Source organism: Phascolarctos cinereus, unplaced genomic scaffold, assembly GCF_003287225.1.
Source record: "Phascolarctos cinereus isolate Bilbo 61053 unplaced genomic scaffold, phaCin_HiC Scaffold_726;HRSCAF=1367, whole genome shotgun sequence".
NCBI classification, from domain to species: Eukaryota; Metazoa; Chordata; class Mammalia; order Diprotodontia; family Phascolarctidae; genus Phascolarctos; species Phascolarctos cinereus.
The window spans coordinates 427,931,049-427,950,211 of record NW_027556098.1 but is presented as its reverse complement, the minus strand read 5'-3'; the positions used below and the strand labels follow the sequence as shown (position 1 = coordinate 427,950,211).

General features: G+C 51.2%; 2 protein-coding genes across 2 annotated transcripts in view; both read right to left on the bottom strand.

Moving 5' to 3' along the window:
• The window catches only part of LOC110197878 (uncharacterized), a 44,353-nt gene that overhangs the window by 7,749 nt on the left and 17,441 nt on the right, over nucleotides 1–19,163 (bottom strand). The window lies entirely within an intron of this gene.
• On the bottom strand, nucleotides 38–6,536 carry LOC110197879 (zinc finger protein 2-like). Its single transcript, XM_078146060.1, has 4 exons — nucleotides 6,466–6,536; nucleotides 5,499–5,625; nucleotides 5,063–5,158; nucleotides 38–150 (listed from the first exon to the last, which is right to left on the bottom strand). The coding sequence occupies exons 1-4, from the start codon at nucleotides 6,526–6,528 to the stop codon at nucleotides 113–115; spliced, it is 324 nt and encodes a 107-aa protein (XP_078002186.1). The 5' UTR covers nucleotides 6,529–6,536; the 3' UTR covers nucleotides 38–112.

Below are 19,163 nucleotides of genomic sequence, written 5' to 3'. Positions count from 1 at the left end.
TCCCTCTCTGGGTCAGCATCCGTGGGGTCCCAGGCTCCCCTCAAGCAGAGAACAGAGGAATCTGTCCTTGTGAGTCTTCCTTGGGACGACTGTTCCCTCAGAGCACCCAACTTCAGAGAGACTCCTCGGCTTCTGGTCTAGTCTCCCAATCTGAAAGAGAGAAAAGCGTGAATCTCCCTCATCCTCACCGGGGACACATAGAGTCCTGTCTTCTCTCTCCTTCCATCCAGAAAATGCGCGTCACACTTCAATGTGCAGAACAAGTAACAGCCTACTTATTTGTGGTGCATAAACTCATCCTCATAACGGTTTCTTAAATAGGGAGGTCAGTTATCACATTCCCAGAGGAGAAGACTGAGTGGCTCAGCTGGCCCAGTGCACCTTTTTGTAATGGGGTAACCCAGGCTGTTACACTGAACAAGCCCCACATGGCTGTGGAATTTCAACAAAAATTGGATTGCCGTCGCTCAGGGATTCCCCATCAATCTCGTGCACTTGGGCAGCCCTGTGCAGTTTTCACTTATAAAGTGTCAGCACTCGGGACTTGAAGCGCTTCCTCAGCAACCTCCTCACTAAGTGATCCTGGACGGGTCATTGGTCAGCCTCTCTCAGACTCAGTCTCCTCGTCTCTAAAGTGGAGAGGATAGCACCTACCACCCCCCCACACCCCATCCCCGCCCCAAAGCCAACAAACTGACAGGCAAAAAACGCTTTCAAACCTCTGGCTAGCTCTCAGGATTCTCTCATGCAGGTTTATCTGCGCACACACAGTCCCAAGCTTTTCAAGAGCAGGGGTTACACGTCCCCTGGGTCCCTGTATTCCTGGTGCTAAATGCTTCCTAACTGCATGATTGGGTGAGGGGCTGGGAAGGAAAGAAGACAGAAAGGAAGGGGAAAGGAATGAACAGTTATAAGGTACCTCCTGTGTGCCAGGCAGGCACCATGCTAAGTGATTTATGAATACGATCTCACTGTATCCTCACCACAACCCTGGGAGGGAGGTTAGGGTCATTTTACCATTCAAGAGACTGAGGCAGAGAGAGGAGAAGGGACTTGCCCAGGGTCACACAGCTAGTGAGTGTCTGAGGCTAGATTTGAACTCAAGTCCTCCCGACTCCAGGCCTGGTGCTCTGTGCCCTATTGCACCTTCTAGCTGACCCTAGAAAGGTCACCAAGGGAAAAAACCAGAACCATGATGGGGGGAGAGAGGCTCCCATTGGGTTACCCTTGGTGCCTCTTTCTTCCAAGGCCCCCAAATCCCCCTCCCCCACCCACTGGCTGGCCCACCACAATACTCCACGGTCCAGTGCTCAGACCACTTGCCCTATGGTGGTGCTCACAGCTACGCTTCTTCCATGGAGATGCCCCCACTCTCCCTAACCCTTCCCACTCATTGAGACAGAGGTGGATTCTTGTGTCTACATCTTTCCTTCACAATTTCATCCTAATTATAACCCTAATTCTGAGCTGAGCACACATCTGAAGGGTCTAGGAAAAGTCTACAGAGGGAGACAGCAATCAGTTCAAACATCCTGCAAGGATTCTTGGCCAGGAGACTCCTAGGGAAAGCCCCAGAGGCTGCCTGTCAAAAGCCAAACAAATAATCATGAAGAGACACAGTGAGAAACTAGTCCAGGGGACTTCTTCTTCCATCCCTGGAGCCCCTGGGCAATAGGAAAAGAGGCCTCCAGGAAAACTGGTCCCAGAACAGGCAGGAAAGACAGCCCAGGACATGGTGCTGTCTCCAGAGGCAGTGCAGGCTGAGGGCTCCCCAGAGAACACCCCATGGCAGTCAGGAACCAAGAGCAGGGCGCCAACCTGGAAAACAGGTCAAGGAGACCTGGGGACAATCTGGGGAACGTGGACACTCTGTTTCAAGAAATTATAAGTGAAAACTGCACAGGGCAAGGTGAAGCTAAAAGAAATTCTTCTAAACTCCTTAACTCCTCAAAAGGAAGACTGTCCACACCAAAAACAAATAAGTAAAGTCTGGATCACCCAAGACCTGGCAGCTACCACCAAGACAGAGAGGAGATGACAGGGTGCAAAATATCAACAGGCAAAAGCGATGGGGCTAGAACCAAGAATCACAAACTGACCTTTCATGAAATAGAGGGCATCCACCCATTTCTGACAAAAAGACCAGGGCAGAGTAGGAACTTTGAAATACAAACACAAGAGCCCAGAGAAACCTAGAAAGGTACATGAATCTGAGCAACCAGAAGGGCCTGCATGATGACCTTAATGTCTTCAAAGGTTAATGAAGGAGGTCAATTAAAAAGCAAATAAACTAGGGATCCTGGGATGGGATGGATCTGTTCTGAAGGTTTAAAGGGAGAAAATCAAAGGAGCCTAAGAGGAGGAAGGAGGTTGTCCTGGCTACTTCTCCTAATTGGTTTGCATGAAAAGAAGAGTATAAAAATATGGAGAAATGGCTGGGTGGCAGACTAAGCTCATTGTTAACTGAAACAATCAAAGTAAGTTGGAAACCCACATGAGCACATATACACAAAGTTTGGTGCAGAAATACAACAATCTCAAAAAGGGGGAAGGGCATGCCACAGCAGGACAAGGGGCTGGATGACACCAGGGATGGCATAATCACAGCCAAAATAAACTTGAGCAGCTGAAAAGCACTGAGTAAGCCCTGCCGTGTGGGACAAGCACCGTGCTTTGTGCCTGGGACGTCCCAGCCTTCCTCTGACTACAAGCAGGCAAGTGGGGAGGGGACACTAGACCTTCTGTCAGATCTCTTTCGGAATACGTATTCGCAGTAGTTTGCTAATATTTAGGATGGCTTGGAGCCTTCCTTGTAAAAAGCAGAAATTGTTACAGAGACTACAGGAATTTAAGCAAATTTAGCTCCACCATCTGAGCCCCAGACATGGCCCCACACATCCCAGGGCCAAGGGGTCATCACACCAAGATGCCAAGTCCCTCAGAGTCCCACAGGGACAAAGCCAAGGCAGCCTGTCTGGGCCTGCTTCAGGCCCAGAGGTGGCTAGGCCTGGCCTCAGATGACTAGTTGCATCATTTCCCCGCTAACTGCCTCAGTTTCCCCAACTGTAAAATGGAGGTCATAAAACAGCACTTCCCTCAAAGGACTATTGTGAGGATCCAGTGACATCATCTTGGTAAAGCGGCTGGCACGCACATAGTAGGTGCTTCACCAATGTTTGGTCCGATGGGCCTGAGTGCCACGCTCTGTGCATTGAGGGAGCCCCAGACACCTCCTAGCTGGGTGACTATGGACAAGCCAGGTCACTTCCGTCTGCCTCAGTGTTCTCACCCGGATAAAGGGGACCATCAGAGACCCCTTCTTGACATGGTCAGTCCATTTCCTTGGGCTCACTCCTTTCCGCCATCTCTATTTAGAGACCCCACCAGGTGCTCCCCCCATACTCTTCTCTGTGCCTCCGACCCTCCTCCACAGCTCCCTGGCCCAACTCTGACCTCGACCACCAGGGGTCCCCTAAGGCTCTCCCTCCTTCACCCAGTGGCCAAAGGGACTCTCAAGGACAGGTCTGACTCAACTCCAACCCAAAAGCCTTCTACAACCTGGCTCTAGCCGGTCTTTCCAGACTGGTCGTTACTGGCCCTTCTGCCCTCTGTGACCAGCCGGACCGGCCCCCCTATCTTACACACACAGACGCGCACACACATGCATGCACACACAGAGTCCCCCTCTCCCTTTAGCATGAGGTTCAGGTGCCATGTTTTGCATGTATCTACTACCTTTTATCTCCTTCACGTACTTAGTAAACAATGCTAGTAATGAATACTCTGCGCTCACTCACTTTACATTCATACTGTCTACATTTTTAGATGTCCTGCTCATCTCCCTCCATCCGGATGGATGCCCAGGTCCTTGTCTCATTTTATCCTCTGCACCCAGCACGGTGCCTGGCACACACTAGGTGCTTAATAAATGTTTGTTAACTGCTTGTAAGAACCAGAGAGGTGCAAGGGTGCCCAGAGAGAACAAACCCCTGAGAACAAATAAGAGACAAGCAAGTCTGAGCCCTTCAATCCAACATGGCCCCAGGCCAGTGGGACCAGGCAGCTGGGAACCCGGTAGAACCACTGAAATCCTGTGGCAAATGGCCCACGTCACACCATCCGGAATAAACGGGACTTTTTGTTTTGTTTTCCACAATGGAAAGACTAGGCTGGGACCCGTGGCTTATAATTCTACAGGGGAGTCAGCTTAGAGAGCAAGGTTCTTGTTACTGTTTATGCACTGCAGTCGCATCTGCCTCTTCGTGACCCCATTTGGAGTTTTCTTGGCAGAGATTCTAGAGTGGTTTGAAATTTCCTTCCCCAGTTCATTTTACAGACGAGAAAACTGAGTCAAATAGGGTCACACAGCTAGGAAGTGTCTAAGGCCAGATTTGAACTCAGGTCTTCCTGATTACAGGCCAGGCATTCTATCCACTGAGCCACCTAGCTGCCCAATTAATTAACTAATAATAATTTAGAGTTAGCTCAGGCTAATGATGATTAATTTATTATTAATATAACTTGTTAGTTGTGAATTCCTTGCTAATTAAGGTCTGACTCTGTGCCATGCATTGGGCTCAGCTCAGCAGGATATGCCACCCTCAGGAATGAGGTGATCGCACATCACGGGGAGTCATGGAGCATTCCCCCAAGAATGTTGCCAATCACCCTCTGCCCACCTTCTGCCCAGCTTGTGGCTGCAGCTAGGGAGGAAAGGAGACCATAGCACGAGGGACGGACAACCTCAGAGATCAAGCTATCCTCATGTGTCTCAGACCTGCGCCAAACAGAATGAAAATGGCTCCTGGGGCTAAGGGGCCAGAGGGTCCCTCCCACCCGCACTGGGGCCTTCCCTCAGAGACAGCCTTCCATCCACCTGTTTCTAGCTCGTGGGCTCCTTCAGGGCCTTTCTCTGCATCCCCAGCATTTAGCACAGTGTCTGATATACAGCAAACACTCAATAAATGCACTCTGACTACTGAGAGCTCCAGGACAGCTCCTCATCCACCACGGGGATGACCAGCCTCCCTCGTCTGCCCACCCAGCTCTGTCTCACACTCACCTGCAGAGCTGCTCCACGCACCTTCTCCTTCGGGAGTCCAAGGGGCTTCTCCTCGCTTCAACTGGTCCATCACACTGGGCTGGGAAGCAGCAAGTCCTAGTGATGGGAAATGGGAGAGTCCTGGGGATGGCAACTCACCTCGGGTCCAGCCTAGCCCCTCTCACTGGGACAAGGTGGCAGGCTCGGGGGGCCCAGGAGAGCCCCACTGGCTCCTGTCCTACCTTCAGGGAGCTGCCCAGGGACTTTCAGGGACAGTCTGGTACCCAAGGGAACAGGAGGGAGGGGGGACCCACATTCGGGAAGGGGGCCAGAAAAACCCTTCCCCTTGGAAACAAGGCAGTCCCAGCAGGGCCCCGGTGACTGTGTCCTCAGCTGAGGCCCCTGCCCTCCCTCCAAGGGGCAATGTTTGGGTCCCAGGGCAGCCTGGGGTCCTCACCCAGGCAGACCATGTTCCTGTAATTCTCCAGCATCACCTCACAGTAGAGAGCCTTCTGGGAGGGGTCTAGATGCCCCCACTCCTCATGGCTGAAGGTCACAGCCACATCCCTGAAGGTCACCGATCCCTGAAACATCAAATGTTTTTGTCTGGACTGACCTGTTGGCCTGAGGTCCAGAGGAGGGAAGGGGTCCTTCCAGATGACCCATTCAGTCTTATTTGAAAAGAATTAAGTGCCCCTGTTTGGTCTAAAACATAAGACAATGACCAGAGACACCAGGGCAGCTTCATGGGGTCCTGCTGTTGGGGAGCCAGGGACCCAGCACAAGGCCAAGGCTGACCTGCTCTGACCCCTGCCCTGCCCTAAGTGGCTGTGCAGGCCCCTTCTCTCCTTGGACACCATGACAAGAGCCTGTGGGTGGGTCTTCCTGCCTCTGCATTCCAGTCCATTCTTCATTAATTCTCAGATCTACTTATCCTGCCCTAACCTCTTGGCTGACCTCCAATCTCACATCTCTAACAGCCTTTCAGACATCTCCAACTGGCCATCCAGTATTCACCTTAAACTCAACATAACCAAAAGAGAGTTCATTATTTTTCCCTCTACCTAAACCCTCTCTGGCAGCTAGGTGGTAGAGTGGATAGAGAGCCAGGCCTGGACCAGGAGGTCCTAAGTTCAAATCAGGCCTCAGACATCTACTAGCCATGTGACCCTGGACAAGTCACTTCACCCTGTTTGCCTCAGTTTCCTCATCTGTAAAATAAGCTGAAGAAGGAAATGGCACAAACCACTCCAGTGTCTTTGCCAAGAAAACCCTAAATGGGGTCACAAAGAGTGAGATACAACTGAAACTGAACAACAAACCCTCCCCATCTCCTTCCTTTCCACCCACAAGCACCACCATTCTCCCAGACCCCGAAGCTCACAACTTGAAGGAGTTATCCTGGACTCCTCACTATCTCTTACCCCCACATCCAGTTTGTAACAGCATCTCTGGTTGACTTCATCTCTGCAGCACCTCTGGTCCATTTCACCTCTGTCAGTGGTCATTTCACTCTGTCATTGGTCATTTACTCTGCAGCGCCTGCTCATTTCACTCTGCACCTCTGCTCCATTTCACCTCTGCAGCACTCTGGTCCATTTACCTCTCACACTCTGGTCCATTTCACCTCTCCAGCACCTCTGGTCCATTTCACCTCTCCAGCACCTCTGGTCCATTTCACCTCTCCAGCACCTCTGGTCCATTTCACCTCTCCAGCACCTCTGGTCCATTTCAATCTGGTACATCTTTGCACCTCTCTGCAGCATTTCTGGTCGATGTCACCTCTGCAGCATCTTCCCAATATGCCCCTTTCTCTCTTCCAACATGGCCCCAACAGGCCCTCATCACCTTACACTCGGACTATGGCAACAGCTGCAGGGGGGGAGTCTGCCTGCCTCAAATCTCTCCCCATTCCACTCTACCCTTCATTCAGCCACTACAGCAGTTTTCCTAAAATGAAGGTATAACCATGTCACCCACACACACACACACACACTCAATAAACTCCAGTGGCTCCCTATCACCTCTGGGATTCAACACAAAGTGCTGTTTGGCATTCAAAGCCTTTCATAACCTACCCCGCTCCTGCTTTTGCAATCCGCTGACTCTTCCATCCAGTGTCACTGGACTCCTGGCTGTTCCACAAACAAGACATTGCATCTCCCACCTCTGTGCCTTTGCCCGGAGGCAGCCTGGCTCCCTTTCCCGACCCCACCAGGCTCATGTCACCCTGGTCTGACCTGGACTCCACGCTCACCTGCCTGTCGGCCATAGCCAGTGGCGTTGCTTCAGCTTTCCCCTCTGTCCAGGAGCATGGGCACAGGAGCAGGGACAAGACCCTCCACACACAACCTCTGACCTTTGACCTGCAGCCTCCTCCCAGATTGTTCGGGTGGGGAGTGAATGAGGCCAAACAGCCCAGAAGAGGACAGGCGGAAATGAACAGGAAATAAATTCCTAGGAGGCCACGCCCTGAGCACGCAAGGCGTTCTGGGAAACGTAGTGCGGAAGTGGCAGCTCAGAGCTTAGTACCGCCCAAACCCGTGGGCGAGGGTAGGCTGACGGAAGTGCGCATGCGCGCTCTCGGACCCTCCCCCAGCACTCACCTCCGGGGCAGATCCCTCCAAGGGAAGCTGCGGGGGAAGTGGCGGAGAGTATGCCCCGGCCCCGCCCCCTGGGGGGAGATATAAGCGGGGTGCCCCACCCCCAGCATCTCTCCCTTAGCCCCCACGGGGATGCGGAGTTCACTACGTCCTTTCTAAAGACCAGGCGGCCAGCTGTTGTGGGCAGCGCCCCAAATTCCTCCAGACCAACCCCAATGTCGCTTCTTCTCTACCAACGCCCTTACGGACGGGGAGCTCACTACCTCCTCTCCTAGATACGTGCCTCCAGTCCGACCTGGAAGCCCCTCGAATAGGACAGAAGCTCCCCACCCCCAGCTTCGGTGTGAAAACCCCCCAGCCACCAGTCGGCCATCCAGCCAGGCCCGGGCTGGATACAGAGGAGCGCGGAGGGCCCGGACCAAGTGGGGGGGCAGGGCGGAGGAAGCTATGGTGAGGAAGGTTAGAAATGGATGAGTTAGAACTGATCCTGGCCAGGGGGCAAAAGCTCCCTTCGCTTACTCCACCCAGTACTCTCTCAGCAGGAGAGAAAACGTGGGAACTCTAAACCCTAGCATGTTTTAGATTCAATTTGGGATGCAAACTGGCCAGGACATAAGGTCTCTAATAGAGGGAACTGGAAGCCCATGGAAGAGGAAGCCAAAGAAAAGATGGGATTCTGAAGGCAATTCCAAGATGGCGTGGACCTACATTTGGTACTCAGGAGCTTGGCTCCTGGGCTGGAGGAGCTGTTCAGTAGCCAAGACAGCCAGACTGAACCCCACCAAAGGAGGCTGCTGATGCCTAGGCAGGGGCTTCTCTGCCTTTCCCAAGAGAAACACTCAGGATTTCCCAAAGCTCCAAGTCCTTCTCTCACCCAGAAGTGAGGAGATGCACCAGAGGGGATGTTCCCAAGGTCAATGCTCCTGTGGAATCAGGGCTCTGGGCTGCTGTTACTGCAAAGGACTGGGTAGACTAGGCTTGCCAAACCTGAAAAAAATACAGAAAAATGTATTTGCCTGGGGAAATTGGCTGCTTTGGACAGAAATACTTTGCACGTGGCTGTAATCAATATTAAAAAACCTACTGCTTGGCCCCTGAGCTGTGGCAGGCTCCCAGCCCTGCAAATGCCTTCAGTCGTCACCCCATGTGGTTGGAGCAGGCTTTCCGGGTCTGAAATGGCTGGTGCCTTGGAGCTTCCAAGAAGGGCTGGGTCTCTTGTCTCTTTGCGCTCAGTGCAACGCTGACATGCCTATCCACTCACTCACTAAACCTCATGGTTCTTTTGCACAAATGCTGCTTCCCCAGTGATGAGGGTCAGCTTGTGATTTAAAAAAGTCAGCCAACTCCAAGCTGACTCCAGGCTGGTCAGAGAGATTTATTGTGGTTTTGAGGCTTCACACTCTGGTGAGTGGCTGAGTTCCTTAGGGGAGCTATCAACTTCAGGAAGGCAAGACAGACAATTTTATGGAGTACGTGATGCTGATCACACGATCAAAATGTCCACAGAATATAAGAATATGATTAATATTAAAAAGGCAGGAGGGGCTCGTTAAGGGATTGAGTAATAGAGGCGAGGGTCCCTCAAACATCTGGTCATGCTGCCTTCTGATTGGCTAGCTATTGTGGTCCTGTCTGGTCAAGATGGATAGTTAGGCATTGTGGGCCTGTCTTGGGCTAAATGGACAATGGGATTGTGGTTGAGTACAGGAACACACCTGTTCAAATATGTGAACTGTGTCTGGGGGCAGTGGCCTCTAGGGGCAGTGGGCATGCTGTTTGGTGTGGCCCATAAGGAAGCTAGAATACTGGGGCTGGGAGCAGCTTTATTAGGATGCCATCACCCATGGCCTCCCAATATTGGCCTTGGCAAGATGACTGACCTTGAACTCAAACAGAAGACTCCCTCTCCTCCTAGACACCCTATGAAAACTGTCTGGGTTTTGGTGGTCTTTTGGTCTTCACTGGCTTTCCATCTATGTCATGCCCACTAACATGTAGCCCTCAAGTTCCTCAGGGGTGGGGAACCTTCGGCCTCCAGGCCACATGTGGCCTTCTGGGTCCTTGGGTGCGGTTTTTGGACTGTCCAAGTTTTATGGAACAAATCCTTTTATGAAGGGGATTTGTTCTGTGAAGTTTGGATTCAGTCAAAGAGCTGCACTCGAGGACTCCTGCCTTAAACTGATGATTCCCTGATTGATAAATCCAACCCCTAACCACGGCTCCCGATAGGTTCCAGTCCATCATCTACAGACAGTTCTTGCATTATGAAAATAGGACTTTACCTTAAGAATTCCAAAACAAACCTACGTTAATGTTACTGTGCTGTCTCTCCACTGCTCACTGCTCCACCTTCACACACCCCCAACAACAACCAAAAAAAAGACACCTAAAAACAATAAACCTGTGAAAGAAGAATGGATGAGCAGAAGACCACCACCATCTGATCAGGGCTTGGCACTGAGAGAAGACTTTTGCCTTGTTCTGTGCCCCCACCAGCACATCAGCCCCCCACGCCCACTCCCCACCATCTGTCACCAGAGCACACGTCTGTCCGGGCCTAATTGCTGCTCTTTCCTCTCAGTCCCCACCCTCAGCATTTCTTTGAACCATGTGCCACTCCCTCTATCCTACTCAGTCCCCTTCCTTCCTCCCTTCCCCACCTCCAGGGACAAATTCACATAATGTAAAAATCACTTTACAATACAGGTCTGTATTGGTCACTCTGAATCGCCTGTCTCATCAGCACCTCCAATTCATTATTACCTTTTCCAACTTCCTTTTTAATTGGTTCAGGCCGCTGTTGATCCTCCTGGTCCCCTGGGCTTACAAAACTAGCTGTAACATCCTCAACTCTTCATTCACCCCACCCACATCACATCGTTGGCCACGTTTCTTGCTTTCTACCTACACAATAAGATTCATACGCACCCTCCACCTCCTTCCAATCACAGAACCACCACCTTGGTTCAGGCCCTCGTCACTCGCTGCCAAGGATGTAGAGTTTATGCCACTCTACCATGGACAGACTCATAGTTTTCAGCCAGCACAGGTGAGACATCTCCTGCCATCTTGCAGTCTCAGTTTCTTCATCAGTAAAATCTGGGGTTGAACCCGGGCAACCTTCAGGTCTCTTCCTTCCTGCTCTAACATTCTGTGGTTTCAAGCTCCCAGTGACAAGAACGCATCAAATGCTCATGGGAAGCCCTCAAGATGATGCCTTGATTTTTTTCCCTTGAAGATGTGTGGCCACCAGTCAACATGAGCAGGTTGCGATCCATTCACAAGCATGGAGGAGCTTCAAAGACCAGGAAGAAAAGTGACGAGGGGTTACTCTGTCAGAAAATAACGTGCAAGGTGCTTTACAGATATCACACGGAGGAGGTGGGTGCTGTTATTTTCATTTTACAGCTGAGGAAACTGAGGCAAACAGAGCTGAAGAAACTTGCCCAGGGTCCCAAAACCATTCAGCATCTGAGGCCACATTTGAACTCAGGTCTTCCCAACACCAGTCCCAGGGCTCTATCCACTGCACCACAAGCTTCCAGCATGCTGGGTGTGGCCCCCTTTGAGGGGAACACGTACAAAAGCTGGGCTGGAGGCACAGGATGGAGGTCCCAGAGGTAGACCCCTCAGAATGAGGGCTAGTCACCCTCCCACATTCCGCCCCCCACCAGGCATGGATGGTTTACTCTCTGTCACTGAATCTTTGAGCTCACAGACCCATTAGAAGGTCAAGGGCTGCTGTTGGTAGCTTACTTAGATCAGCTGTAGGGAACCCAAGGATTCATTCTATAAAATTTGGATTTGGTCAGAAGGAGGTACTTAAGGATTTAGGAGGCCACATGTGGCCTTAAGGCCGAAGGTTCCCCACCTGACCTAGATCTCAGCTCATAAGCATGTGGATAAAGTATCTGATGGACTTGAAAGAAAAGGTGGAGAAATGCATCTCCATCCAGGTTGACAGTAACGCATCCCAATGGATCACTGTACCCAGTAAGTGCCAGTGCAGACACTGCCTGAAGAGGCAGGGACCCTGCAGGGAGGGCTGGGGCTTCCACTCCCCCCCAGGCAGCCTAGGCCACCGATGGGCAGCTCTCATTTGTTAGGAAGCTGACACAGGGCAAATGCCCTGTTTTTCAAAAAGGGACAACAGTCTACAGACAACGTCTATGGAGAGGTCAAGAAACTTGACTTGGGTTCCTGGGGGAATTTATTATGAAAGAGATGGGGAGTGAAAAGGAAGCAATGACCACAGAATGCTGGAGCAGGCCAGGCCTTGAAGGCTCAAGGGTCACAGATCCCTGTGGCAGCCTGGGGACGCCCATGGGCCTCTTCTCCAAACAAAACACACAGGCTGGCCAATATGTTAACAACAGACAAAAATTCAGAAACCCCAGGTTAAGGAGCAGTTTTCCATAACCAACCACTTTTATTTTTCTGATAAAGTCATTCAGCTGTGGCAGGCAGGGAAAATACTAGTTTACCTCGACTTGGTTCTTAAAGTCTTACTGACACCTGCTGCTTCTGTACTGCAGTCATGTCTGGACCAATGTCTCCTGCCCAGAGGAGCTTTTGAAAATCATCCCCCTCATGGAACGGGTCTAACAGCACAGGCAGCTTCCTGTGCCCAAAGTCAGCCCTCCCAGGCCAAGATCTGGCGTGATAACTGAACAGAACTGGGGTCTGAGTCATCACTCTTCTCATTCACACAAGAGATGGTTGCTGACATTCTCACGAATCAAGAGGAGAGCCCTGGGTGTCGGGCCCAGCACTAAGCCCAGGGGATACAACTGAGGCTGTCCCTGCCTTCCAAGAGTGGTGGCCATGGAAGAAAGGTGTCTGGGTCTGGGAAATCTCAGGCACAGTGAATGAACGATGGGGACATAAATGACAAGGTGGCAGGAGTGTTATCCAGAGAAGAATCCACAAAGCAGGGTACGGCTAGATAGAGTGGGCTTGCCCAGTAAGTCCAGTCCACGACCTGCTAGGTGCCAGGACCACTCATGCCCAGGGCAGGGGGAGAGGTAGTTGGCTAGAATGGGCTATGGGAGCTTGCACTCACTCCCTGAGCAGTCAGGACAGCTTAGCCCCAAGGTGGGAGGACAGTGTGAGAGGCTGGAGGTTAGAAAGGACAGACAGGCAACTCAGGCTTTTCATTTCCTGTTCTGATAGGTTTATGCAACTATAGGGAGCTGGTAGCATGGTGGACAGTGCACTGGGCCTCGCCACCAGAAGTCCCGAGTTCAAATCTGGCTGCAGACACTCACTAGCTCTGTGACCTCCATTTACCTCACTTTCCTCATCTGTAAAATGGGGATGATGGTAGCACCTCCCTCCCAAGACTGCAGTAAGTACCGAATGAGAGATTTGTAAAGTATTTTGCAAACTTTAATTGCTACATAAAGGCTATTATTAGTTATTATTACAGCAGCTATCATGATGAGAGGCAGTAACCTGGCAGAACTATAAAGCTGGCCTCAAAGCCAAAATCAGCTGGATTCAGGTTCAGCCTCTGATACCTACTGGCTGTGCATGCTCCAGAGTGGCAGTGTCAAATTCACATGGAAATAGGGGCAATTTTCCTAGACATAAGGATCCCTGCAGGCTGCATGTTGCCTTGGAAAATCACATATTTACATGATTTATATTGTAGTGTATTTGTTTATTTTGCCAAATATTTCCCCATTACATTTTAATCTAGCTGAGAGAGCACCTCAGCCTGCGTTTGACACTTCTGCTCTGTAAGACAAACTGTCATTAGCAGGGAGTTTCTTCATCCTAATGGAACACAGATCCAGCCCCCATGCCTATGGATCAGGCAGGTGGAGGCTGGAAGGTTGTAGACAGAGCTTCCCTCCATTTTAGCCAAGCTTCTGATAGTCTCTTAATGAGATTTTTATGGAGAAGATGGAAAGATGTGGAGTAGAAGGCCGTAGAGATGTGGCCTGACCTACCTCCTCAGCAAGCACAGCACTGAAGACCCAGGAGAGAGCGTTCTTGTCACCCAGATCCTGGCAAACGGCCTGACAACAGAAAGAGACTGATCAGGAGAAATAACGCCAAAGAAGAGGCATGACCATCTGCTCTGCTACTGCATGGCAAAGGACCAAGGGACCAATGCCATTGGACTTGCAGATGACACCTCTCAGGGAGAACAGGGACTATCTTGCTTTTCTGTTTGTATCCCCAGGGCTTAACACAGTGCTTTGCATGTAGTAAGTGCTTGATAAAAGCTTTTTTCATTCATGTAATATAATTAGGTAGATTCAGAACTGGTTGAATTTTGTTAAATTCAGGTAAATTCAGAACTGGCTGAACTTAAAGTGGAGTTGTCAAAGATTTACAGTCAGCTTGGTAGCAGGCTTCCAGTCAAGTGCCCTAGACACCTGAGCTCGGCCCTGGGCTACTAGACATTTTTAGCAAAGATGTGGATTAGAAGACAAAAAGCAAACATTGTTTTTTCAGACAAGAAAAAGCTGGGAAGGATTGCTAGCATACTGGATGAGAGTCAGGCTCCCAAAGGAATCTAAGAAGATGAAATTCAATGGGGACAAATGTAAGGACCTACAGCTCTGGCTCCTATCCAAACATAATAATAACAACAATAACAGAGAGCATTTATATAACACTTTAAGGTTTACCAAGCATTTAACAGACATCTCATTTTATCTTCACAGCGACCCTGGGAGGTAGATGCTATTGTTATCCCCATTTTACAGTGAAGAAACTGAGGCAGGCAGGCTGAGTGACAACTAAGGGTCACACAGCTAGAGTGTCTGAGGCCAGAGATGAACTTCAGTCTTCCTGACTCGAGGACTGAGCTACGACATGGAGGACTGCCTCCATGGACTACAGGAACATGAAGACTGATGCTTCAGCTGGACCACAGAATTTGTGAAGGGGCTCCTAACAAACCATGCTGGAAGTCCCTGTCAGAGCCTGGTGGTAGCAGGGAGCCACAGGAATGTAGCAGACACAGGAGTGACACGGTCACGCCCATTCAGTACAAAAATCACTTGGGCAACAGAGGCCGTGAGATGCTTGAGTCAGTGAGGGGACAAGGGCATGAAATGGACGGCGGCTGGGTGAGGAGGGCATGAACCAGACCTGGTAACTCATTTTGCACACGTGGGATGAGGACAAGGCATGATTCAAGGATGACTCCAAGGACAGGAATGCCCTCCATAGAAGGAAGAGAGTTTGGGGGGCAGCTAGATGGTGCAGTGGATAGAGCTCTGGCCTTGAAGTCAGGAGGACTTGAGTTCAAATCCAGCCTCAGATACTTAACACTAACTAGTTGTGTGACCCTGGGCAAGTCACTTCACCCTGTTTGCCTCAGTTTCCTCATCTGTAAAATGAGCTGGAGAAGGAAATGGCAGACCACTCCAGTCTGCTGGCCAAGAAAACCCCAAAAGGGGTCACAAAGAGTCAGACAAGACTGAAAATGACTGAACAACAAAATAATGAATTTAGTTTTGGACACTGAGTTTAAGATGACAGAGAGACATCCACTCCAAAATGCACCCCCGGTCACTGGAGAGCAGTGGGAGCTGGACAAAGAAATGCATGCACAGCAGAGAGATGTGGGGTGACAGCACGGGAGTGCTGAGTGAAAGGGGGAAGAGGGAAGGGAGAAGGCCGGGAACAGAGCCTTGGGGCACGTCCATGGGAACAGGCCTGAGCTGCACAAGGATCCAGAGAAGACAAGACAGAAGCAGGGGAAGAGCCTGGAAAGCCAGAGAGAAGAGAGTGTTCAGGAGCACACAGACCATCAGAGAAATCACTGCAGGCTCTGGAGAGTGCGGGTCGGTGGAATGATGAGGATGGAAGCCGCATTGTAAGGCTTACGGAGAGTGGGAGAAAGGAAATAGAACGTCCGTTATAGACAGCCTTCTCAGACACAGAGCAGCAGGCAGAGGGGTCAGTCTTGGTCATCATGGGAGACAGGGGTAGGAGGCCCAAGTGATGGCAGAGAGGGAATGAGGGGGTTAGGATTCGCCAATCTAATGCTTTGAGCCAGGCCTTCTGAAGTCTATCCTCCCGGTCCATCGAATGCCCCCGACAATGGTGTGGCCTTGGGCAGAGCCAGCAGCTGGAGATGGCCCTAAGAGAACCCTAAATTCAGCAGGAGATTGGCCTGACCCTCAGATTCTGTGATTCTAGACACTCACCAGCCACACTCTGAGGCTCATTCTGAGGTTCTGGAAGGCAACAGAACCTCCCTGGCTCTTCTTCCCTCCTCCTGTAAGGCCTCACTCCCCACTCCCTCTCCTGGCCTCAGAAGGGGACCAAAGGCCGGGTGTAAAGAAGGGGCTGGTCCCGAGGCACCAGTCAGTGCAGCATGTTCAGGGGCAGGCAGACTCGGGACGCAAGGCTCCCCCGGAAGATGGTGCTACTGAGCTGGAGGGCCGGATGACTCAGCCCTGGCCGCCCACCACCTCTCCCTTCTTTTCCAGCAGTCAGCTGTGGCAAGGATGTTGGGAGGGGTTTCCTGGGAACAGAGCAGGGTAAGTGGGCAAGTGCACATACGTGGTCGCTAAAGCACGCAAGCTGCTCATCGGTTTATTCTTTCTTGATCTGAAATGGACACGTCCAGGCTTGGAGGCAACCTCTTCAGATCGAGAGGTCCCGCAGCACATGGGGGTCAGAGCTGAAAAGATGTCTGGAGAGATAAAGCATTTAATAAGTGCCTGCTGTGTGCAAACACAAGCAAACCAGCCAGTCTCTGCCCTCAGGGAGTGTAGTCTAGCCACTTGCAGCGAGGGATGCCCAGGAGCCCTTCTCACTAGCACAGGGTGTAAGCTCTCTTCTTAGAGCTGGGGACCGAAGGGCAGCGTCCAAGGTAGCAGGGGGAGGGGAGGGACAGCAAGGGGCGCAGAACCCGAGGCCCAGCCCAGGCCCAGCCTGTGAGCCGACAGACAAGGAGGCACTGGGCCAGTCAGGGTGAAATGGAAAACACTCACCACTGAGGGGCATGTGACTGTCCAGTCTGACCCAGGACGCGCTAGCGTATGGGCGCCTCTGCACTCAGCATTTCCTTTTGTGGACAGGAATAAATTCCCTGCTCCATAAAGGGGACACCTTTCGTACTTCCCTCCTTGTGCAGGGACTGGGGCTCGTGGAGCTAACAAGTGTGAGAAGAGGGAGCCTGGCGCCCAGGACTAAACCCAATCCCAGCCCGGATGGAGACAGAGTGGTCTGCCGGAGCACCAGCGGCATCTCCAGCTCAGGACGTCGGACAAAGACGGCTTGACTCAGAGAAAGAGGAAGGTGACCGAGGCCTGTGGAGGGCTCTCCAAACGCCATCAACACAGTCTGACCCACACAAGGTGGTGAAAACAGAAGGGTGAGAAAAGGCTGGGAGTGGATCAGACTCCTGGCCACCTCACTCCCTGACCCTGTCAGGGCTCTCTCTACGAGAAGGCATCTCAGCTGAGGCTGCAGTCTCCTACTTTACCAAAAATAATCTAGGCTATCCCCCAAAGTCCCTCTTGCCAATCTTCCTCATCTGACAATGAGGAGGAGGAGGAGGAAGAAGGAGGGGGAGGGGAAGGAGGGGGAGGAGAAGGAGGGAGAGGGGGAAGGAGGGGAGGGGAGGAGAAGGACAAGGGGGAGGAAAAGGAGGGGGAGGAGGAGAAGGAGGAAGAGGAGGAGAGGGAGAGGAGGAGAAGGGGGGAAGGAGGGGAGGGGAAGAACAGGGGGAGAGAAAAGGAGGGGGAGAAGAAGGAGAAGGAGGAAGGGGAAGGAGGGGGGAGGGGGAGGAGAAGAAGAGCACTCCAAGAATTTTACAGACACTCTCCCATTTCATCCTCAGCAACCATGGGAAGGAGGCAGTATTATGATCCCCATTTTGCCGATGAAGAAACTGAGGCCCACACAGGCTAGGTGACTTGCCCAGGGTACTGAGCATCTTGTTTGTTTGTATTTACCTATTTATTCACATCAGGATTTGAACTCAGGTCCACCTCCTCCTCCTGCATCTGTGACTGGGAGCACCCCAAGTCTCACTAAGGTTCTGCTCTTGAGGTCTGGGTTTTCTGTATCCGAGTGTGGATAATTTTGCCGAACACTCAGTGGCTCCAAAAGCTACAGAGGGTATAGAGTTCTGGGAATTACTGCGCTCCTCCCATCTCATTAAGAGGCTTTGTTCAGGCTATTTTGCTTTTTATTATTCCTTGTTAAATGTCTTACGGTCTGTACAAATAACTGACTGGCAATACTGTGAATCTTCAGATTGCCCGGCGACTCGTTTGTTGCTGTTGTGTTTTAAATCCAAAAGGAGAATTGTTGAAAGCAGATTTTAGGGAAAACACACCAGACTCTATTTTGTCCTACATTTACCAGTACTGTACGCCTTTCCCTTTCCGAGGCTTCTTTGACAGGTGTCTCCTTCCGCACCTCCTTTCCCCCAAGCACTTTCTACTCATCCAATGAAGCCACTGCAGACGCTGAACAGATGCTAATTAACTAAAGGACAGAGAAAGAAGCCACCAAAAGGTCTCTTTGGTCTGATGTATGACACCAGAAGGCTGTGCTAAAGGGTACATTTTTCCTTTGTAATAACTTAAGTATCCTAATAATGACCTTTGGCCGGGAAGGGCCCCTCTAGTGCCCTACCTGACCTTATCCCAGCATGCTTTGTGAGAAACTGTTCTCTTCTATTATGCTTTCTGGGTCACACACCATGTATCACATCGCTCAGGATGAAAGATTATTACATAGAGTCAGAATTTAGGATTAAGTTAGACAGCAATCATACCTCTGTCTGACCCCACAGCTCTCGCCCAGCTCAGCGCCCCTGACTGTCCAATTTGTCCCAGAGGCCTCATAATGAAGATGCCTCTTCCTCCCACTGGCAAATTCCTCTCCAGAACTTCCACTGGCCCCAAACCCGGCCTCTATTTGCGTCCAAGGGCACCTCCCACCACAAACACTCAGTGCGGCTTTTGCTCACACTCTCTCTCTCATTCACATGCTCACAGGCGTGCTCTCTCCAGCTCTCTCTCTCTCTCTGTGTCTCTCTTTCTCTTTCTCTCATTCACATGCTCACAGGTGTGCTCTCTCCAGCTCTCTCTCTCTCTCTGTGTCTCTCTTTCTCTTTCTCTCATTCACATGCTCACAGGTGTGCTCTCTCCAGCTCTCTCTCTCTCTCTGTCTCTCTCTCTTTCTCTCATTCAGATGCTCGCAGGTGTGCTCTCTGCAGCTCTGTCTCTCTCTCTTTCTCTCTCTCATTCACATGCTCACAGGCGTGCTCTCTCTAGCTCCCTCTCTCTCTGTGTCTCTCTCTTTCTCTCTCTCTCTCATTCACATGCTCACAGGCGTGCTCTCTCTCCAGCTCTCTCTCTCTCTCTCTCTCTCTCTCTCTCTCTCTCTCATTCACATACTCACAGGCGTGCTCTCTCTAGCTCCCTCTGTGTGTGTGTGTGTGCGTGTGTGTGTGTGTCTCATTCACATGCTCACAGGTGCACTCTCTCCAGCTCTCTCTCTTTGTCCCTCTCTTTCTCTTGTTCAGATGCTCG

Coding starts and splice junctions, on each gene's coding strand:
- LOC110197879 (XM_078146060.1), bottom strand. CDS start 6,528: ATGGACCAGAGGTGCTGCAGAGATGAAGTCAACCAGAGATGCTGTTAC. Junction 5,159..5,498: donor CAGGAACATGGTCTGCCTGG/GTGAGGACCCCA, acceptor TCCCATCACTAG/GACTTGCTGCTTCCCAGCCC. Junction 151..5,062: donor TGCGTGGAGCAGCTCTGCAG/GTGAGTGTGAGA, acceptor TCTCTCTTTCAG/ATTGGGAGACTAGACCAGAA.